This window comes from Cervus elaphus, chromosome 24 (genome assembly GCF_910594005.1).
Source record: "Cervus elaphus chromosome 24, mCerEla1.1, whole genome shotgun sequence".
Classification (NCBI taxonomy): Eukaryota; Metazoa; Chordata; class Mammalia; order Artiodactyla; family Cervidae; genus Cervus; species Cervus elaphus.
Window position 1 is genome coordinate 43,229,551 of NC_057838.1, and position 24,117 is coordinate 43,253,667.

At 38.8% G+C, this 24,117-nt stretch overlaps 1 protein-coding gene across 5 annotated transcripts in view; it reads right to left on the reverse strand.

The window, feature by feature from the left end:
- MITF (melanocyte inducing transcription factor) overlaps positions 1 to 24,117 on the reverse strand; it is a 228,130-nt gene that overhangs the window by 16,131 nt on the left and 187,882 nt on the right. For 4 of the 5 annotated variants that reach the window (XM_043885247.1, XM_043885246.1, XM_043885249.1 and 1 more), the window contains exons 3-7: positions 17,761 to 17,988; positions 16,634 to 16,717; positions 14,401 to 14,496; positions 5,521 to 5,638; positions 2,825 to 2,881 (exon numbers count right to left, since the gene is read on the reverse strand). In XM_043885247.1, the coding sequence (XP_043741182.1) occupies positions 2,825 to 2,881; positions 5,521 to 5,638; positions 14,401 to 14,496; positions 16,634 to 16,717; positions 17,761 to 17,988 (583 nt within the window). The remainder of the gene's footprint in view (positions 1 to 2,824; positions 2,882 to 5,520; positions 5,639 to 14,400; positions 14,497 to 16,633; positions 16,718 to 17,760; positions 17,989 to 24,117) is intronic. The other variant, XM_043885250.1, reaches the window with a different exon arrangement.

The window sequence follows — 24,117 nt, forward strand, 5'->3', positions numbered from 1 at the left end:
ACATATTTCATTCATTCATTCATTTAATCATAGAGCTCTCTACCATCTAACATTTGCATGTTTCTATTTATTTATATATGCTTAGTCATTGATGCCTTCCAAGTACCCATAGGAGCCTAGCACACACTAGGCCTCCAACAACTATGAAGCGAATAAAGTATGACATCACTAAAATAGAATTACACGAAAACCCATTCTGCATCTATCTTTTCACACGTACCAGTGCATTGTTGACACCTATTATCATCAACATTTGTATGTACTACATTTTATTTTTAATTCAGTGCCTCCCTCCCAACTATGTTTTTACTATAAGTGATATCAGCTTGAAAAAAATGGCAAAATATGTGAAACTGTGTAAAGAAAAAGTAAGAAATAACTCTTCACACCATCCAACATCTATATGCCTGAGGAAATTGCCAATGATAAGGCTGACTCCTAGATTTTCTTCTACACACACACACACACACACACACACACACACACACACGCATACACAGTGTGTTCCTTCTACATAACGGGATCCTACACACATTACTGTGCTGTTTGCTCTCCTCCCTCAGTAATCCATTGTAGACAGATGAAACAGACCAACACCATTCTTCTTAAGAGCCACAGAGTATCCTTTAATAAGGATGTACCGTAATTTATTTTTTACAAATCCGCTACTGGTAAATATGTAGACTATTTCCAATGTCTCCCTTCTTTTTCAAAGGTCTAACGACTATTTTTGCTAGTGGTCGCATGTACTTTTTATTCCCCTCACAGTACTTAGCCTATGCTGAAAACACCATCTGCATGAATCTGTTTGCTCATCCATTCTGTTTGCCTCTGACTCACATGTAAGCTTCTCAGGGTAGGAGACAAATCTGTCTGCCTGGTTCACCTCTGTAGAAAAGTGCCTTATACATAATGGGGCTCAAAAAGTAGCTACGCATGAATAAATGAATGTAATCTTTAGCCCATTTTGGCAGGAACTCTTACAAGACAAATTCCTAGAAGAGGAAAAGCCAATGGGCAAGTGAACCTTGAGTATTAATTTCTAATGGTTCAATGACATCTTAAGACTGCTTTATTGCCCTCAGAGTTGGAGCTGATAATGTTTGCACTTTACAGACAACCCTGAACTTGAGAGTTCAGGTGACGAAGTAAAAGCAGATACTGTTTTTGCCAACATCCAGCTTAGTTTCCCACATTTCAGTTTAGGAGACACTTTAGAGACTGCCTCATTATCTCATTTCTAATGTATTTGAAAATAAGAAATATCTTAGAGTAAAGTTACTTGGAAACCAGAGGAGACTTTAGAAATATTAGTCAAAATCTCTTGGTTAATAGGTGAGGGACGTTTCTTCTAAGTGAAAGGGTACCTGGGAAGAGCAGGATCTATTCAAAGAAAACACACAGACATAACCACCTAAGGACTCAGCAATTCCATTTCCTAGCATTCACCCTGGAAAACTAACTCCGCTGTACACAGAGAGGCATGTCTGCAAATGTTCACTGTGGCATTGTTTATAATAGGGAGAAACTGGAAACAGAACTAACACTTAGCAGTAGGAGGATTACTAAATATCACAAGTCACTTGTGGAACACACCATGCAACAATTTTTTTTAAAAGTAGATAGATCTAGATGAGTAATAGCAAAAGGTCTTTAGGACACACTGCTGAGTAAAAAACCAGGCATCAATATGAGGCTGTTTGTGTTAAATCACAAACAAAATCATTCTATTACAATCTCTGCGTGCATAAGGGTGTGTATTCTTAAATACACAGGAAAAGGTTGCAAAAACAAATAACAAATTGAAAAAAAAAACCAACAATGATTATTTTTAGGGCTCAGAGAAGAACTGTGAGCTTATCCTATCATTTTTACATGGACAAAGTGTTTATACATAACTTCATCCTTAAAAATCAATTTAGGAAAAAGAGGACAGGGGATCTTAAGATGAGAAATTCACACAGACACAATTTTCTACTTCCAAGTTCAACCCTTTTTTTTTTTTTTTTGCAGCCTCTTGAACTTGTTTATGTAACAAAAATCTTGAATTTTCATAGGTAAAAGCATAAAGATATGATCAAGAGTAAAGTAAGCATGTAAGAAAGTAATTTTAAACATTAGGAGACTTCTATTTTTTCTGTTTTAATGCTTAATTATTAAAAAAGCATTTTTAAATTTTTATTTTACAGTACTGTTAGACTTTTAAAAATCACTTCCTCATAGAAAGTTATACAACAAATGGCAATTCTTCTACAGATAGAAGACCTTTTTTTATTGTTTTTTATTTTTCCCATTTATTTTTATTAGTTGGAGGCTAATTACTTTACAATATTGTAGTGGTTTTGCCATACATTGACATAAATCAGCCATGGATTTAAGAAGACCTTTTTTTAAATAACAATTAAAGTCAGAAATGTGGGAGGCTACCACACCTCACTCAATGACTCTCCTCCAGATGTTTCATTTTTTTCTTTTAAATCTCACTGGAGAAGATGATTCCATAATCCCTTCTCTTAGTTAAGTGCCAGAGTGAGCAACTTATAATTGGGTAGTCGGGGATCAAGATTCCCTCTTACAAAAAAAAGAAAAAAAATCAGTCCTCAGGATACTGAAAACAAGTGTGTGTATGTGTGTGTATATAATTCACTTTAATCTGAGATTAAAATAGGAGGCAAATTATATACTTGGGTCTCTTCAAAAAACAATTTTCTTCCATAAAATATACCTTTAACAGGCAAAATCAATTTCTCTTCAAAATGCCTGGAAACCTTCTGATAGAAGGAGGAACACCAACTCCAATTTAATGAACATAAAACCAACTTACTCAAGTTGTGATTGTCCTTTTTTTGTCTCTCTTTGGCCAATGCTCTCGCTTCAGACTCTGTGGGGAAAATACATGCTGTGCATATGAATGAAGTTATTAGAATTCAGAACCCTTCAAGGAACACAGTGGTGTAAACTAAAAAAACACTTCATTGTCTAAACAAATGGATGTTTATCTGACTTAACTATAAATAAAAACAGAGTTTAAAAATTTTTAACTTTGAATCAAAGACTTCATTTTTTTTCCCAAAAGCAATATATACCCAACAAATGCAAAAACTTAGCTTCTACAAAATGGTAGAAGACCAGTTACAAAGATGTCTGACAGGCTGGAAAGACAGGTATGAACAACAAAAAAATAAATAACCAGAGATTATGAGAAGTTGCTGTCAATAGAGGATTGTCAGCAGTCAAATTTTTTTTTCAGGCAACAGCACTTTTCGGTCTTTCTTTGATCTGTTAACACTGAGACAGAAACTGAGGCAAGAAGCTCCTAAACTGGATCTCTAACTGGTTCACGGAAATGAACTCATTATTTAAGAACTTTGAGCCAGGTTCCATCAGAACCTGTTAGAATGAAATGATTCAATGACTTCTAGGGCAACTATTTACTAGTCTGAGTTTATAAAAACAAAAATAGGCATTTGGGACAGAGGCATTGGGTGACAACTCCATTTGATCTGTTTGCATAGCAACTCTGGTGCGATCTCTGTGATAAGGGATCATTTGCTGCCTTACAGTAAAACGAAACAAAGAAAAACAAATCAAGTTGCTTGACTAATCCTGGGGATTCGGGACTCCTCTGTTACTTTCCTTTCAGAAGTGATATAAAAACATGACACTATCATAATTCAGAATTGTATTTAAAAATAGATATCTTTTTGGCGTAACTTATAGCATATTTATTATATTATTATAATGTATAACAGATTATGAGGTCAGATTTGCTGACTCGTAAGCCTATTCTATTTTGTGTATAGCATGCTGCTTCCCGAGCTATCAGTGTTCAGAACCTCATTTCTTTTCCCTTTACTCCTTTTCCTGCCATTTTACCCTTGTCCAGACTGGATCGGTCATTTTATAAGATACCAGTGACTCTAGAGGTACTGTCTGTTATACCTGCTTTTTAAAAAATTTAATAAATGTACACCCTCTTCACCCATTTCTTATATCCTCTTTCCCCCTGCTGCTGTGGTTTCTTTCTGAAGAAATAATCATATACATAATTCAAAACTCCATTTTACACTCAAAAATTTTATGCATGTCACTCTAACCATATTTTATCATTATTTAATACAAGTTTCATTTAGCTATGTTTTCTAAAACTTCATTGTATTATTACTTCCTGGTACGATATCTATGTGTTTGTTGGCTTTTGATGGTTTTTATGTATTTATTACTCATCTTGAGTCAGGAAGATCTCCTGGAGAAGGGAATGACAACCCCCTCCAGTATTCTTGCCTGGAGAATTCCATAGACAGAGAAGCCTGGCAAGCTACAGTCCATGGGGTCACAAAGAATCAGACATGACTGAGTGACTATCACTTAAGACTTAGAAAAAGTACTTAAAAACAATTAAATAATAAGTCTCCACTTAATAAACCAAAAATAAACCCTAAATTTTGCTTGGACTTCAGACATCATTTTTTTTTTCCTATAGAAATAATATGTTAAGTACTGTGTCTTTTACTGGATCAGCACACAAAAGTATTTTCATCAATGTCAATATAATGATTTTTTTGCAGTTATGCTTGTTATGCTTGTTATATGCTTGTTCATAATAAAAAAATAATTTTAAAATACAGTTATATACAAATAAACAAAAGTATTAAAATATGAAAAAAAAAAATAAAATAAAAAAAAAATAAAAACCAAATCAATGTCTCTTTTTTTTTAATGTCTTTCTCCTGCCACAATTTTCTGAACTTTTGTTTTTGTTCTTTCAAAGACACGCTTGAATAGAACAGGAATTTTTTTGCACCAAATCTATATTCCATAGTCTCAGTCCATTCACCAAATCCTGTAGGATGCAAGGATCAAATAATAAAAAGGGCTCAGATGAGCTGAAGGCCATAAAATCCAGCAGGGTAGAATGCTAGTTCTAATGCAGTTTCATCGTGTTTTAATGGCCAAATGCCTTCCCTAAAGCGTTGAACAAAAATGGCGAAACAGGTAATTTCACACTTGCCTCAAGAGCAAACGATACCCACTGCTCCATTTGATAAATTATTTCTTCAATCTGAGTGAATCTTTTGCATGTGATAGAGCAAAAGTAACAGGAAGCATCTTAAGAGGTAAGAAATATGGCCTTAGTCTGTCCCAACTGTGGGTCTGAACGTGTGTCAAAGGAAAATTCAGACCAGAGTTCTCAAACTCAAATGCTACTAAGGGCCAGGAAAAATCCAGACTGGGAGCCTGCTGCTGTCACCCCAAAGGGGACAGCGGCCACAGACACAATGACGGCAGTCATGGAGGAGGGGGGGGGGGGTGCGATTCCCAGCATCTCACGTAATACTGGAAACCAGGATTTCCAAGTATAAATACTCCACACTAAAACACAGCTCAAAGTCTTAGCCAGACCTAAAAACATATGTGTGTGAGTTGGAAATAGTTCTGGAGGTCACGACTTGGGTAACTTTGCTGAACAGAATGCGAACCGAAAACCTCCAGTGAGAGGCACATTTGCTGAGTATTTACCTGTGAGCTCCCTTTTTATGTTGGGAAGGTTGGCTGGGCAGGAGTTACTGATGGTGAGGCCTGGGGGTGGCAGGCCTTGATTTCCATAAAGGTCAATCAAGTTTCCAGAGACAGGTAACTGGAAAGAGAAAAAAAAAACAGTAACGGAAATGAATCATTGAACGATTCCTAAATTAGTCAGCTAAAACCCATATCTTATTCCAGACTGTATTGACATATATACACCATTGATACTAGGTATAAAACAGAAAACTAATGAGAACATCATGCTGACTAGCACACGGAACTCTACTCCACACACTGCGGTGACCTGAACCGAAAGGAAGTCCAAAAGGGGGCGGACAGATGCACAGCAGCTGGGTCACTGTGCTCGTCCCGGAAACTAACACGGCAGTGTAAAGCACCCACACTCCAAGAAAAACTAATTTTAAAAAAAGAAATGATTTCATTTAAAAAATATTCGTTAATACAGGAAATGAGATGTTTACCATTCCATTCATTCACAGATATATGGTCTCCTTAGGGGTTCCCTTAGAGTCAGGAAAGGAGGCAGAATCTCACACACATCACATCACTATACAACCCATTGGATAGGTTTATCGTGAGCATCGAGACAAAGGATAATGTGGTGAACTCATTATTTATAGCATCAAGTAGCTTATGGTAGATGTTGAGTAAATACTGGCTATTATTATTATAAGTTGTTTTCTATGTGGCATAGCTTTGTAGCCAAGTCCGGTTTTGCATCAAAGTCAACTTTCTTCCTTCCTTTTCTTCCTCTCTCTCTCTCCAAAGCAAAGCAGTGAAAAGTGTTTTCTTATTGGAAAAGAAATGGTATCCTTACCATTATACTAAAAAGGTATTTTCCCTGAAACTGAAATCTTTCACAAAGCCACAAGAGGGAGCCCATTGACTTTCATAAAAGAACAAAATGATAACACTTAAAAAAAAAAAAAAAAAGAAATATTGATCCTTTCCAAACGAGCTTAAGAGTGTTTGTCTCTTGTTCAGAATTTAATATTTTTCAAGCAGTGAATCTGTTTTATCCCAACAATGACTTCCCTTTGTCACGTATGCATTTCCCTGTGACTAGTTCTCTGCTATGAGTTTGATGTACCCAGTTTTATAAACATGAGATCCAAGACACTTCCTTTTCCCACTCCCTGAAATAAAGGTCTAAGTATTAATTGTTGGGAAACAGTTAAGTGATCTCACTACTTCCATGGCAGAAACTTCCCATTTCCAGCTTAACTCGAATAATTTCTGAAACTATTATTACCAGATGAGAGTTTATGTCTTTCAGCTCTTCCTTTACTCAATTATACACTCTGAATTTTTTACTGAGAAAAGTAAATGTAGATAGCATTTAAGTACAATTAAAATACTCAGTAACACAGATGTACCTGGTAGAGGCTATATCACAATATAGCATGTGTCATTCTTTCAAATAACCACTAACATACAGATTAAAAGATACCATGAAATAAAGATGGAATCAAATGTGCTTCCTCCATTGGCACCCACCAGGTATCGTATTCCTGTCATGACTTCTAAAGAAACACTCTATAAGCTAAACCCCTAGCTAGAGAGATGGGGGAAGACTGCAGAGAAGAAGATGTTTTCCAACAGGTTAACGTGACACTTGCTCTAGTATGATTGGGGTTGGGGGCTGTTCCAACAGACAGATCAGCAGAACACATCTCTCTTCTCCACTCAGTCTTCTGTTCCTTTGTGAAGACAGCATCTAAATTATGCATATGAAATGGATTACACATATCTCACTATACGTACATATAAAAATGTGATAATGTAAAATGCCCTTGAACTGTATTTCAAGGGCCTCGAGTTAAGGAACTGATAAAAAAGTGACCATGATTACTAGCTGTCTTTTCACTTAGTGGTTTTATATGAAACAGGTCATCTTCTCAGGTCAGCCTTGCCCTGTGAGTGTTTAGTTTTATTCTTGTCCAACTTAATACAGCAAAGTGAAAGAGGCTCAAATGTCTCAATACAGCACTGCAGAGTCAGAGAGTCAAAAGTTATAAAGCTGGTATGACATCTGGTAAGACTTCGAGATTCCAAAGCTTTAACCTCCTCCTCCTTTGTTGTTGCTCAGTCATGTCTGATTCTTTGAGACCCCATGGACTGCAGCACTTCAGGCTTCCCTGTCTTCCACTGTCTCCTGGAGTTTGCTCAAGTTATCTTCCTATCCTTCTGGAATTTCAGATTTGGGAAGAACTATCGGGTATTAATAAACCAATAATGTGACTTGAGATTCAACGGCACAAGCTAAAAACAATTATTTCCATGGCTTGAAAAATAAAGATCACATGTGCAGACTGTGTGCAAAGCATGCAACTGTGTTGTTAGGATAATTTGTTAGGAATAAATAATAGGCAAGTGATAAATACAACTAACTTTAAAAAAACCTCTAAGTTAGCACTGGATCGATACTGAACAGATATGTTCTATTATAAACTTCTCCAGGATAAGAATATATTTTCTAACCACAATCTAAAGGAAGATATTATGTGTACATATACTTAATAAATGCAGACTCACAAAAAGAGAAAGAGAGGGTGAAAGAATTGAAAACTGGGATGAGACAAAGAAAGACGCAAGGGGACAGGTGGAAACAGGAAGACAGAGACACAAACACAAGACTGGGGGAGAGAGAGAGATGGATGGACAAGTCGGGTGCAAGTGGGGAGAACTCAGAAAGAAATGGATTGAGCAGGGGTTAAAAACTACAGAGAAGACTGTGTGGACGGACAGCAGGGCTGACCAAAAAGAGAGATGAATTAAAATCTCTGGAACAAGACGCCTTATCGGGCAACTCCACTGAGGTCAAACATCATTACATCCAGTTGAAAAGGCAGCTTATAACCCTCTGGAGAGTTCTTGAAAAGATTTCTCGCTTAGGCAGCTTTTCCAATCTTGCTGGTTAGGAGTGGGCATCATAGAGCCTGCTGGGATATTTTGCTGAGGAAAACTTAATTTTGTGGGTGCCTACTCTGAGCCAGGCACAGAGGTTAAAAGGCACTCTGTGTAACTTATCATGCTGACTTTACAAAAAGGAACATCAAGGTATTACTCTGAGTGCAGGTTTTTGATAGGAGGTTCACATCGCATGTTAATTGTATTATTAGGAGGAGGGCAGGCTCAACCTGCTGATAATAATCAATTAAAAACTGCAATTTTCAATTAATCTCCAAATGAACCTGAGCAAATAAAAACCCTAACTGTGGGTACTCAAATTTGAGTAACTGTGGGTACTCAAATTTACAAATGAACAGTGCAGTCATTTACATCCTGGGCTAAGAAGCCAGTGACTCAGGTTAGAAGCGGCCTGTCTCTGACCCGCCAAATGATATTAAATGCTGTGAGGTGAGATGTCCCTCTCTGAAAAGTAGCAGTCATATCATCCATCTCACAGGGGTTTGTAAAAAGTAAACAAGATAAAGTGGGTGAAACAGGTGGTGCAGTGATCAAGAATCTGCCTGTCAATGCAGGAGATGTGAGTTCGATTTCTGGGTCGGGAAGATCCCCTGGAGAAGGGAAAGGCAACCCAATCCAGTATTCTTGCCTGGAGAATTCCATGGACAGGGGAGCCTGGCGGGCTACAGTCCACAGGGGTCACAAAGAGTCGAACATAACTGAAGACGCATGCACAGTGAAACAGAGTACCTGCTTTTAAAGTGACTGATAAACTGTTTCGCTGTTCAGTCACTCAGTTGTATCCAACCCTGTCCACGGGGATTCTCCAGGCAAGAATACTGGAGTGGATTGCCATTCCTTTCTCCAGGGGAACTTTCTGACCCAGGGATCAAACCAGGGTCTCCTGCATTGCTGGCAGCCTCTTTACTCTCTGAGCTACCAGGGAAGTCACAGTTTTTGGGCAGTCAAACTAATTTTCACTTTGATTAACAGAACTATCTGCCATATGAATTGCCAAGCATCTCGTGGATTGCAGTGCAGATCTAAGCACAGAAATGAGGGGATGTGTGCGGCTAAAGTGACCACTCCATATTCCAAATATTTTTCGTTGGGGGTGATTTTGCCCCTTTTTCCCAGAGGACATTTGTCACTGTTTCGAGACATTCTGAGTTGTCACTGTGGGATGGCAAGGTATGAATGGCCTCCAGCGGGGAGAAGCCAGGGATCCTGCTAAACATGCTATAACAGACAAGACAGTCTCCATAACAAAGGATTATCCATCCCAAAAGTCAACAGTACCAAGGTTGAAAGACTGTTCTAAATGATGGCTTAGGCTCTTTATGTTAACAGCCGTTACTTATGAAAGCTACTCAAAGGGAGGCTGATTAAAATAATATGGATTTCTAACTAAAAATCAGTCTCCTAGCCATGCAAATTTACGAAAAGACACAGTGGCTCCCTTTATCATTTTGAAAAATTCCCCCATAAACACAGTTAACTTGATTACTAGGTCAAAATAACACTTTTAAAGCTAAGGAAGAAGAAGCTCACCTTCTGTTAACATGAATACATTGTGTCTTTGCGGGGTTTTTATCCAGCACATTAACCTGATGGACAAGATTTCACTTCCAGTGCCCGAGCTATACAATGGACAGATAAAAGACACAGTCCAACTAGGACAAATAAAGAGACGGTAGACACACGTGTGTATGTTCCCTAAACTTTGTCTGAATCAAGTTCTTCAATGTTCTGCTCCACCAAAATGAATATTTTTCCAAGTAAATGATAACTGCAAAATGTTATTATTTTTTTTCTCCCTGGATGGTCCCCTTCTCTGAATATCAATTAAGTACTGTAAGCACAAGTAAACTGGGACTTTTATTCTTTGTTTGCGATGGTACAAGAGGGCCCTTGTGATCTCAGAATAGTTATTTCTAGACTCTAATTCCCTTAGGATAGTTCCCTCTCTAGGATAGTTTCCTCTCAAAGTGTTCCTTCCACTTTATTTTTCAAAGCAGTTAACTTGAAATAGACCATTTCAAAGAATCAACTAAAAGGAAAAAATGCCCAACATAAAGAATATTAAGTTTAAACTCCACTGTGGGGAAAAAATTAAAATGTTAGTAAGTTGCAGTGGTTCTATTATTTAATTCTAACAACTAAAACCCAATTTTATCAAGAATAAGAGCTAGTAACTAACATTTAGTGACGGCATAGGTTCTGTTGTTTTAGATGCTATTATGATCCCCATTTTCCAGCGAAGGAAAGTGAGGCAAAGACAAACAACTCACTCGAGTATGTATTGAATTCAGATGTCTGGCTGAGAGTTTGTGTTCCTAATTTCTGTGTTACAGTGTCTTTCTGCCAGTTGTAAGATGCTGAAATAGTTCATTGTGGGAAAGTTCTGATATGGAGACCACAGAAGAGAAATGGGACTAGGACAAAGTCAGTGACCCCTGAGGGTGCTGCAGGTTATTCTTCTCTTGACTGGGAATTCATTAAAGTCTGCCCTGGGGATTCCTTCTTATCTGGGAACTCCCCTGAGGCAGTCTCTCTGCTTCTGAATTCTCCTTCTCCATTCACAGTCTGAAGTGGTCTCCTTTTCTAAGCTTGTAAGCCCAGTGAGACCAGGAAGGAGACCTGAGTCATCTGCATCCGCAGCACCTCACCCAGCGCTGGTCACGTAGGAGGCATCTAATAAAGGCTACATCAATCTTAAAGCGAGTTCAGGAGCAATCGGACTAGGACATCTATTCCAGGGTAGACTGACCAAGGAGACATGGGTATTCAATCTAAAGGTCATGTCTTCAGAGGGTTGTCACAAGGACAGGTTCTCCACGATGCAAACCGGGATCCACATCCACAGAGAGACTCACTATGAGAAATATTTCCATTATTGAGCATGATATTATTCTAACATAGAACAACTCTAGTTGGCATATTACAGGTGCTGAGTGAATATCACCCAGATAAAATACTATCAAAATTATTTAAACTATAATAAATTATATAGAATAATTTAGACATTGTTGAGTACAAGTTATGTTTCCAATGCTAAATGCTGTACATACTTTAGGGTTTCCCGGGGGGCTAGTGGTAAAGAGTCTGCCTGCCAATGCAAGAGACAGGGGTTCGATCCCTGGATTAGGAAGATCCCCTGGAGAAGGAAACGGCAACCCAATCCTGTATTCTTGCCTGGGAAATCCCATGGACAGAGAAGCCTGGTGGGCTACAGTCCGTGTGGTCACAAAAGAGTTGGAAAGGACTCAATGACTAAACAACAATTCATAATTTAGGAGATGACCATGTCAAGGAGAAACAATGATCAGTTCCATTTTACAAATAGGGAAATGGAGGACTTCAAGAAACTAAGTAATGTGCAAGGTCAGGCTGTAAATGGCAGACTTAGGATTTGAATCCAGGTCTGATAGTAAATCTTCAACTCCCAACCACTGTGTTACATTGCTTCACTTATGAGTGTGGATTTGGAAGCTTTCAAGAAACTGAAAGCCTGATATTTTGGAGGGGAATATGAAGGATATACAAGAGAAAATTAAGGCAGTGAGTACCAGGTTAGATCAGATGACATCCGAGGTCCTCATCACTGGGGAAAATTTTTTTAAAAAGAATAATTTAAAAGAATCATGTCAACCTTATAGTTCTCCTGAGTATGCGCAGGTATCCATTTGATGCCACTGGAAAATTATCACCCTTGTCAGCAAAGTTCTTCTGAAATTTGCAATGACTTGGCCATTGCTAATTAGTGCTACAAGGGGACTGCTGAGGCTGCTAAGTCGCTTCAGTCGTGTCCGACTCTGTGCGATCCCATGGATGGCAGCCCACCAGGCTCCCCTGTCCCTGGGATTCTCCAGGCAAGAACACTGGAGTGGGTTGCCATTTCCTTCTCTGATGCATGAAAGTGAAAAGTGAAAGTGAAGTCGCTCAGTCATGTCCGACTCCTAGCGACCCCATGGGTATATTTAAAAATTATAAATTCCTGAACGCAAGCTCCTCCAAGGTTTTTGCTCATGTTCATCCTAGGATTCTGACTACTGACAAGCACAGTCTGCCTCACAGGATGCATAAAGCTGAAAGCAAGAAGGATCCACAGAAGCTGACCCAGGGCTCAAAGAGGGTGGGATGAGTTTGGCCTGGAAACATTTGCTAAAAAAAATATTTAGTTCTTTCAAAATGGTGGGGGGGAGTTTAAACGGGTAGTAAATTGACAAAACTAAGCAATCTAGTAAAAACTCAGAGGTTTTGAGGAGAGTCCTTACTCCTCAAGACTTCAAAAAGGTGACTTAAAGGACTGGATCAAGATAGAAAAGAAAACGTAACTATAAAAAAGTGGTTTTCTAGGGATTTTGGTAAAAATAAGTAAAAGCTACCACATTCCCTTGCCAAGGAAATTTATCATTGGAATTTAGTCTTTAAAAAAAATTCTGTGGTTAAAAAAAATATGATCTAAAATTCACCATTTTTAATTATTTTTAAGTGTACAGTTCAATTGTGTTAAGTATATCCACATTGTTGGGCAGTACATCTCTGGAACTTTTTCATCTTGCAAATCTGAATTTCTATAACCACTAACAACTCCCTTTCACCCTCTTACCACCATGGAAGTTAATCTTTTAAAAACCAATTACTACCCTGTTTGGGAAAAGCATCTTAGGAACTTGTGTAGAAATTAGTAATTTTTACAAGATGACTGCTCTCATCTACTGATCCTGGACTTCAACTGCAACATTTCCATCCTCCAACCAATCTTGCTTGCTTCAGACTGGCTCCCACAATCCAAACCAGCTCTGGCCAATCTATCCTGTAACTGTCCTGAACTCACTGGTTTGTATATACTGATAGATTTGGTCGGTTTGTGTCAAGTCTGAAGTCAAGGGGAGATTCTGTCAGCAACCAGAGTCCTCTGCCTAGTCCTGAATGGTAGGTTCTTCCTCAATTCCAGGTCTTGTCTCCTAAGTGTGTAGTTACACCACCCCCTAGATTGTCCAGCTGGTGAATATATTATGCAGTGTTAAATATATTGCATCCTTAAAGCTGTTTGTCCATTTTATTTTCATTTCAAAAATCTGAACAGAAGGCTAGCATATTCTTGAACTCTTGGTAAAATTTAAATGTTAATAAAAATAGTATACCCCCCCAAAACATACTAATTACTAAAGAATACGACAGTCTCATGGCACTGCTTGTATAGAAAACAGAAAAGGATGAGACTAAGCATTCAAAGATGTACCGTGTCCCAGCTCTGACACATCTAAGCTGTCTAACCTAGGGCAACACAAGCTAACCTTTCCTAACCCTAAAACGGAGGGCAATGATAGTATCCCAACATGACTCAAGGAATTCCTGCAAGAACCGAGTAAGACACAAATGGAAGGAGTGAAAGAAAATAAACTCTACAGGCAAGGCTCCAACTGCAGACAGGAATACTTAACAGAGAAGGGCAAATATGACCCCTGCTTAATGAACTAAAATTGGAATAAATTTGCCATTGAAAAGGGGCAAACTGAACGTCACTTAATCACCTGTCAATAGTAAGGGATCTCCTTTAAAAAGTGCATTATGTTTTCAGGCCGACCAGAAAACCACTGTAAATAAAACAGCACATGGTATTTCCCCTGGCAGCAGTGTACCAAGTTGGGCATCAGATGTCGAGGGGAGTTAGAAAACCTAGCATTTTATTGAAAGTGAACTTGGACTCTAGGGAATGTAGAGCTTTATTATGGGGTTACTGATAAACTCACGAGAAATTCTGAATTTCTAATGTCTGAGTCATTTATCTGTGATCTTGAGATATTTCTCTGCCTCATGAATTAACTTCTCAATGAATCACTTACAAAGAGAAACTGAAAATTCAGGAACAGGGAAAAAGCACTGGAAATAATATCTCAAGCTTTTCTTTTAGAAAAATAAAAAGATCACCAATACCGTATTTGCCATTTGCAAGGCGGGATCCATCAAGCCCAGGATTTCTTCATTATAACTTGACTCTAGGCTAATGATGTCATCAATTACATCATCCATCTGAGGGAAAAAGGCAATGGAAGAGAGACAGATATAAGCAAAAACTGTGCAAAGCAATTCAAAGAGAGATCCACAGTCTTTCCTAATCTAAAGAAGTAACACTCTTTAGTTAGAGTCTAAGAGATAACTGTCCTCTTCCTCTCCAAAGGAGTACATTATCGAAGACCATTAATGCTAACAGGCGGAGAGGAGGATGATATATGCAACCAGCACATACTGAGTGATTACTAGGTACCAGCCACTGCGCTCGGGGCTTTTTACGGACTAACTCATCTATCCTGACAATAACCCTACCAGAGGAGGTGCTGTTATTACAGCAACTTTTCAGGTGAGATACATGAGAAACAGCTTGCCCAAAGTCACACATCGAAGAAAGGTTAGAGCCACAGTTTGAACTATGCTTTCAACTGTTGTATAAAACTGCCTGCCCTAAACAGGAAAGAGGAACCAGGAAACTTCATCTTGAATGATAGCTGCCTTTTCCTTTTCTCATCTAAATTTACATCCGGTACATTTCCCACACCTTCCTTGGAGTAAAAAAAACCCACGGATGGCTATTCAACCTTTTGTTCCCATAGTGGTGTGCGGGGCACTGTGGCTCCCAGGCCACTGGTTAGCCCTGCACTAATCTTACAATGACTTGTAAACTAAGTCTCTCCTTGTATGCCTGCTAGTGAGCTTGGCACTCCCGGAGGAGAGCACCAGGACGAGGTTATCATTACAGTCGTGGAGCTGACGTTCCCTCTAGATCAATTTTATTTCTGAAGTACCAAAACATCAGTCACGATAATAAACAACAGTGATTACATGTGCATTGCAGCAGTTGCAAAGACAAGTCTGTGAAAACATTTCTTCGTAAACATCTTATGTATTTGATCTACTTGGTGTGTGTGTATTGTGTGTGTATGTGTGTGTGCACACGTGTGTGTGCATGCAAACATCTGCTTGGGTCTTAGTGCTTCACAAGTACACAGTGAAATCTCAGAACTCAGAGGGATGCTCCTGTGTGCCTTTTCGCCACAGTTAAAGAAGACAGGCTTCAACATCATGGGGCTTGTCAGAACCCTGGCTCTCCCGCTTTCTGGTTTGGATCACTGCTCCTAATCTCTAAGAGTCACAGTGTGCCAATCTGTAAAATGGGGTTAATAATACTCATGCCCCTTAATGGATTCTTGTGAGATTTCAGGACAAACCATATGAAGTGCTCACAGTGCCAAGAATACAGCATACATTCAAAAAATGAGTGTCACTGAGCGACTCCAGAGGAGAATAAACGGAGGTCAGTTTTGAGTAGCTGCCAGTACTGTTTCCTTTCCAGGTACACCAACTATACCTTTAAGAGATGACTTTCCATGTGAACTGGTAAACTGGAAAATGGGCCAGAAGACTTATGAGCAACCTTTCTTTGTAAATGTTTAATCTTTTTTTTTTTTTTTTCAGGGAAAGGAAATTAGTGGCTTTGGTGTGAGAGAATTTTTTAAATAATTTGTTCTCTTATGAAAAGAGTCATACATGTTGATAAAAAGCAAAAAAAAAAAATTCTTCCTCTTATATATCCAACACACATTTAAAATATACAAATATAATTAATATATGGATGCAACATAATTTATATATCCATTAAACAGGATGTCACAGAAGAACTTTTCATTGCTTGGTAAAATATTCATGAATTATCATTAAATGAATAAATAAAGTTTCCAAATATATTTTCCATGAGATTTCATTTTGTAAAACTATATAGATCTCAAAAACATACACACATCTTGGTTTTACAGATATTCTGGCCAAGCTGCTAACCCATAAATTTGTATAACATACTTTGATGATGGTATCTAAATGAAGTACAGCAGTTTACATTTTATTTATTAAAATGTATGTATTTTAAGCACTGTTTAACACCTTACAGCAACTCAGGGGAATATACATTTTAGTATCATTTCCCTAGTAGTTTTTAAATCATGAGACATAATGAAGAAAACAGCACCGCTCATAGCTTTCTCAATTGAAAAAAAAAAAAAAAGATCAATGGGGGGGGGTTGCAAAAATCCAAAGTCATTAGGAAGGTGTGATGAGCCACAAATATAGATCCTCATTACAAAGTGTTATATCCTTGGGCTGCCAAGTCATTCAGTACCTGCATGCACGATGCTCGTGAGTGTGTGTTCATACTTGGGCATTCGCTCTCCGCCCTGTTTTGCTCTTCGAACTTATAAAATCCCTGCAAAAACACAAGCAAAATCAGCCCATGACTTGGATTTGCAAATGACTGTTCAGTGACATATTCACACGAGGTTGATGGCGTAGCAACAAGATGAACTAAGCTCTCCAGTAAAGTGGAATGTGAAGAAATGAAATAAGGAAGGAAGAACTTCCATCAAATCAGTTTGACAGATGACAAGCATGGACAGAGAAAAATAAGATGGTTGGTTTGGGCAAAAGGGAGAAGACTTAGTCCCTCTAGAAATTAAAATCAACCAAACTTTAGAAGGGTTACCTCTGAAGTCACGTGAACATTTCAGAGGACAGTCAAACTCCATTAAAATGATGCTCATCATCTCATAATTTGGAAATAACAGGCACTAAGTCACAACTTGCCTTTTAGGTACGCTTCAAATTTTGGTGCCACAATTAGCTTTGAGTTATGTTTGAGTCTTGTCTCCAACCCAGCCTTTATAAAAAAAGTAGCTTTCACCAGCAGCAGCAATTTATTAAGGAAACTGAATTCACCCAGCAAGGAAATCTTTGCTTCTCTGGTAGATTCTCATGTACTATATTCTTCCAATCCAGCCATGCACACTCTGTGCTTTTTTTTGTTTTTCCTTTCCAGCTCAGGGAGAAATAAAAATAATATTCCAGACATTCACAGCAAGCGGAACTTCTAAACTGCCTGTCCGACACCTTTTCTATTTTTACTGCCCCTTTTCCACCTTCCCTTCTCTCCCTGCATTTTCAATGCTTTGTAAATGGAAAGGCATGGAAGAGAACACTCAGCTAACAAGCGGAAACGGGATAGGAGGCAAAGGGTCCTCGCCTCCGGGTTCTGCTCCGAGGGGGCCAAGTCCCCTGCCCGGAGCCATAACCCAGTAAGCCAGTGATGGGGAGGAGAGGCTGGAGGATGACAGCTAGCATGGGGAGTCTGGGACAAAGGCCGGTGAAGGTGGCCACGCGGACAGGCTAGAGTCCACAGTCAAGTGCAGGAGGGAGATCCAACAGACAGTCATTCAGTGTAAGAAAAAGGAGAGGGGAGGAGACATGAATTACCTCTTTTTCACAGTTGGAGTTAAGTGTAAGCATGGCCATGGGGCTGTTGGGTGCGCTGCTCCCCGGCACTGGTGGCATGACATGGTCGCCAGGCTGGTTTGGACATGGCAAGCTCAGGACTTGGTTGGCATGTTTATTTGCTAAAGTGGTAGAAAGGTACTGCTTTACCTGCTGCCTTTGGGCTTGCTGTATGTGGTACTTGGTGGGGTTTTCGAGGTGGGTCTGCACCTGAACATAGCCATGGAGGGAAGAGAAGAAAGTGTTGTTATTGGTGAGTTTTGGACAGCTCTTCTTTTCAGGCACAAACATGAGACAGGCCAGTCCGCCAACAGAATAGATTATTAAGCCCCTATTAGGTACCAGGCACTGTGCTGGTGGATTTTGCTATTACTGAAGTTTAAAGGCTAACTCTTCGGATTTGGGTTAATACCCTGCCTGGTTTCATTTCCCTGCTAATTAACGGTCCATCTCTTTAAAATCTTGTGCCCTTCTTCTCATGCGTAATAGCTAAAAATCTGCAACTATCTGTAGGGCAATAATTTTCTCAAACACACCTGAAAGAGTTTATTAAGATCAAAACAATAATCCAGAAGAAGGTGTATAACTTATTTCAGTTTTCTTTGGAAAATATAACAGCTTTCTGTTTTGTTTAAAAAAAAAAAAAAAAACCTCCTTTAGAAACAACTATAAAACGGTTGTAGAACATAAACAGAAACATTCTGATGATTAAATCAACCAGTTGCTGATTAATTCCTCCCACTTTCATTTGGACATGAGTATTCAACATTTTAATTAAGACCTTAAACTCAACATAAAAAGCAGTTCCACATGAAGTAGTTTCTTTCAAATACAGAAAACACTTCTATAGATGTGTTTGTTTGTTTTTCTTTTTTTTTTTTCCCTTTGGACGTGTTTTTAAAGGCATGCTTATTAAGCCACCCAAATATTTTCACCTTGTTTCTTATAAGACATTAATAGAGAATATGAAGCTTTTAAACAAAATCAATGATACTCAATATAGTCACTTTTTCCCTGAGAAACACAATTTAATCTTACGAGCTATGAATAGGAGTCATGGGGAGAACACAGCCACGCACAAGGGGGAAAAAATCCTACTAATATTTACCCTGTTCACAACTACATTGGATCACTGCTTATGGCATCAAACAATAAACAACATTAAATGGGAAGACACGTACCAACTGAAAACTGTGTGTCTGCAACAGTAACACGAAAAGGTGAAACACTCGATTTATTAAGTACATTTCAGAGGCTGAATATAAGAATAAAGCTCACCTGATAGTGATTATATTCTAGCATTTCCAGCATAACCACGTTTTAGGTGGCCCCAATCCAACGAGAAACAGTAGACTATTCGTTCCCTCTACTCTCTGTAATTCCGATTCGTAGACTGGCATAGAGAAAGCACTACAAACAAGGTGTCCCAAGACACCACCGGAAACTTCATCACAGCAGCCCTGCTTATAATAACCTAAGCTAATTAGTTATGCATGTAAAAAAAAAAAGTTCACACAAAGGGCTTTTTTTTTTGGAAGCCCTATGAGTTTGCTCTTAAATATTGATATCAACCCCCCCATCCCACCCAGCTTGACGTCATGCTTTTTTTTTCATAAATATAAAAGAACCTTTTTTAAGGGATGAGCTATCAAAGTCAAACTCACTGTCAGATCAAGGCCAATTCACTATTCATCTTTAGTTCCAGCAGTATTAATAGACAATGCTATTTCTCTTTCAGCAATAGGTTAAGAGCTAGATGCCCTCTTTGGAGAACACTGCCTAAAAGCTACACAGAGACTTTTCTAATGGTTGAGTAATTCGGTCCCTTCCAAACACAGAAAGACTGGCATTTATTATGCGGGAGTCCCTGATGAACTTTCGAGTTCAGCAGTCTCACCTTGCATCCAGGTCTCAAGGTGCATCTTATTCTTAGCTGGATAGATAAATAAATTTCCTCCTGATCTTGCATCAGGAAAAGAGGGAGCTATTCTAAATAGAAAAGGAAAAATACATATATCCACAGAGGCACTTTCGGATATATATTTACGTGGAAAATAAGAAATACACATCTCCCCAATTTAGTCCTCAAATTAGGGAGCATAACAATTTTCACTGAAAATCTTTTAATGTAATTCTTGGTGCTAGAGAAGAATAACATTTATCATATACACAACTGGTGTATTTGTATATTGGCTCATTTATTCATTCCATTATTTAATGTTATTATGTGCTAATCCTGTTCCAGGCAAAGAATGAACATTGTGAGCAAGTAGATATAATTGTCAGCTTTATGACACTGGGAGTCTGGGGTGAAGCAAAGGACGAAAAACACAAACAGATATATATTTACAATTGTGATAATGGCTGATAGGCACTTGCTGAAATGGTGAGATGCTTTTAAGTACAAGAATTTGAAATTCAATAATTTTGTCCAAATGCCCGGGCTAATAAAGCCCTTTAGTTGACAATCTCAAGTTGTTTCAAATGACTGATCTAACGTGCACAGAAACATTTTAAGTTTCATAAAGGGTCCAGACATGATAATGATGAGGACAATAGACATTACTAAAATAAACATAAAATGAGGGCAATGGGTGTAATGTGCTTATTTCACTATTACACTTAAAAAAGAAACGGCTGCACATTTAAAAATAAATGTTAATTCACTGGCAGATCCTTATTCTTTAAATGAATCAGAATTTCAGGCTTTAGTAAGGAAAAAAGCAACCTGTCGTCTATTCAGCACTGTCAGTAAGGTCTTTACTATAACCAGGTTGGGGTGCTCAGAGTGGGTGCTCAGTATTGTTTCCCTTTTACTGTCAGTGTCTTTTTAAGTTAAGAACAAACTGGCTATAAACATTATGGAGAAGACAGAACATCCCCAGACATCACCAATCCAACACCTAAACAGGTAACATAAAGAGGTCATGATCTGTGGGGTTATACACAGACCTCACAGGACTGGTGAGGTCTGTAGCAAATTAGAGCACATGTGCTTCATGTTTAAAAAAAAAAAAAAAACAGCTGACATAATCTGTAACTGACTGTGGCCCTGTGGGAATACCATTCCAGTTGAGTTACACTTTTTTTTCCATTTTTCAGTTTAGCCTGCAACCTGAACTTGTTTTTTCAATGAAAACTCCCAGATTATGAAAATGACATCTAATTGTTTGATTTTTCATACTGTACAAGACAAATCAAACACACTTGTTGGTAGGACTCAACAGAAATGTGGTCTCTGCTCTATGCTGTCCACAAGGAGACTCCTTCTTTCTATATTCTGGGGCCCAAGAATCCAGGAGCACCGAGGTTCTTAAAAGTTAGTTCTTCTTCTGAAAAATTAGTATCAAATATAGGCCATTTCATTCCTGGTGTTTCTCTGAGAGGCACATCGTGCGTGGTGGCACAGTCAGCAGAAGAATTAAGTATTAGAAACCTGGGATCACATTCAGACTTCACACCTTACTACTTATGTGACCTTCTGCACGATATTAACCTTTCCAGGCCTTTGTTACTTCATATGCTCAATAAGGGTGATAACAGAACCTGCGTGCTAGAGGTGTTCTTGGCATTAAATGAAACCACACTTCTACTAGGCTTAGCAATCCATCTCAAACAACAGTTTTCAAATTTTCTTTTTTGCCTTAGGACACTTTTAAACTCTTGAATTTCTTGTGTTTATGTGGGTTATATCTATCTGTATGTATCATCTTAGGAATTAAAACAGAAATTTTTAAAACACAAGATAGCTCACTAGCGTATAGTCCGCTGGACATGAGAACATTGATACTGTAATACATTATGTAGCCTCTGTTAAACTCTTCTGTATAGAGTTATCCTTGGAATCCACAGGGATGGGTTTTAAGACCTCTGCAGATAGCAAAATCCAAGGATGCTCAAGTCTCTAATATAAAATGGCATAGTATTCTCTTTGAGAGATGAGCATTAAAAAAAAGGAAAATAACATTTTGTTATTATTATAAAAGTAGGTTTGACCTGGTGGAATGGCAGGAGTCTTGGACACCCCCAGGGTTCTCGGATGACACTTTGAGAAGCTCTGATCTACCTATAGCGTTGTAGCCACCCCATCCTAGCCATGCTACTGCCCACTGTTGGTGGTATATAACAAAGCCACTGTGTGTTTTGCTTGCCTCAATTTAAAAACACTAATTACCCTAATTTCTCATAGCATTGCTTTTGTTGTTGTTCAGTCGCTAAGTCATGTCCAACTCTTTGCGACCCCAATGACTGTAGCACGCCAGGCCTCCCTGTCCCTCACTATCTCTGAATTTTCCCAAGTTCATGTCCATTGAATCAGTGATGATATCCAACCATCTCATCCTCTGCCACCCTCTTCTCCTTTTGCCTTCCATCTTTGCCAGCATCAAGGTCTTTTCCGATGAGTCGGCTGTTCGCACCATATGGCCAAAGTACTGGAGTTTCAACTTCCATAACATTATTATGAGGCTCTATACTATAGTCTTTTGACCGCTTTATATGGCCACACTGTACATGTGGGATCTTCGTTCCCTGCCCAGGGATCAAATCCTCGACCCCTATTAGAAGCGCAGAGTCTTAACCACTGGACCATCAGGGAAGTCTTTCCTTTCTCTATGTTAAAAGCCATATAAATGTAATGTTCTGTCTTCAACTGTCCTAAACCATAGATTTTTAGTTAGTGATTTTCCTCTCATTCATTTTTAAACAGCCAAACAGGGATGCAAATGAAAATACATGTGGCATTAAACATCGGTATGATTTCCTGGTAATTTTTGTAGGTTTTTGTCCTTCAAACCAACTGTATTATAGAATTCAGATGCCAAAACTTGGGTATTGTTGAGAAGTTGAAGTGCAGACCACAAAATAAAGCTGGATTACTTCTCACTCTATCAAAACACCATATTTTATTGACATAACTTATATTTCACATAAGTAAGTACGTGAGCTATCTGGGTCAAAGGCAAAAATCCAATGGCTTTGAAACTTAACTTTTCTGTTATTACTACTGTCTTTTTCCCTTTTTCCCTCCTTCATTCAGATCCTGAACTGATAGCAAAAGAATGGGAATGAATCACTTTCTAGCTGTCACAGTTTAGTTTCACCACTTCCCAGGTGCCACTGACAGGCTATTTCCCATCGGTTTCATTCTAAAGACACCCTGGAGCACATCAGTGTAAGATGGTGCCTGCAGATACCATCAAATTGGCTGACAAAAGAATTCACCGAAGGAAACAAAAATCCCCATCTGATTGATATCCACTGCCCTTCTATTACCTCTACTATTTGTAGATCAGAATAAAAATAGAATTGAGTGAATATTCCCATAATTCTTTACTTTATAATGGATTTTACTTTTTGAACAAGTCAACAAAGCTTTTAGATTTCTCACTTTGTGCTTAGACAGAGAATATGTTCTTTTGTTCAGTAAGTAAAAGAAATATTAAAATGGATTGTAATTCAATCAGATGCTATCCACTACCACCCCCAAGGGCTTCCTTGGTTGCTCAGCTGGTAAAGAATCTGCCTGCAATGCAGGAAACCCTGGTTCCATTCCTGGGTTGGGAAGATCCCCTGAAGAAGGGATAGGCTACCCACTCCAGTATTCTTGGGCTTCCATGGCAGCTCAGACAGGAAAGAATCCATCTGCAATGAGGGAGACCTGGGTTATATGCCTAGATCGGGAAGATCCCCTGGAGGAGGGCATGGCAACCCACTCTAGTATTCTTGCCGGGAGAATTCCCATGGACAGAGGAGCCTGGCAGGCTACAGTCTAGGGAGTCGCGAAGAGTTGGATACGAGTGAGTGACGAAGCACACGCAACACAGTACCCCCCAAACCGCTATTCTCTTCACACTATTTTTAAAGGACAACGTACAGAGATGGTCACTAATGTAACCATCATCCCTGAGAACACGATGAAAGAGAGAACATTCTGAAACGGCTAGCATTCTGAAATGACTCACCCAAAGTCTTGCCCAGGGTCATGTATGAGAGGTGACAAGATTCTTTTCAGTCCCACACTTATAATATTACCATGAATGAAAACAACGGCCCAGAACACAAGATCTCATTCAGCAATGTTTTCACTGCAACCTGGACAAAGTTCTCCTTAACAAAAAAGAAAGACAGCAAGCATACAAATCCTGACCTAGGAGAGAAGAATCAAAACCACATGCAGACAAATGCAAATGCTAGAAGAGGGTATGGAGAAAAGGAACTCTCCTACACTGTTGGTGGAGATGTAGACTGGTATACACACCACAAACAACAGCATGGAGGCTTCTCCAACAACAACAAAACCCCTAACAACAGGGTGGCCATAAGATCCAGCAAAATCAC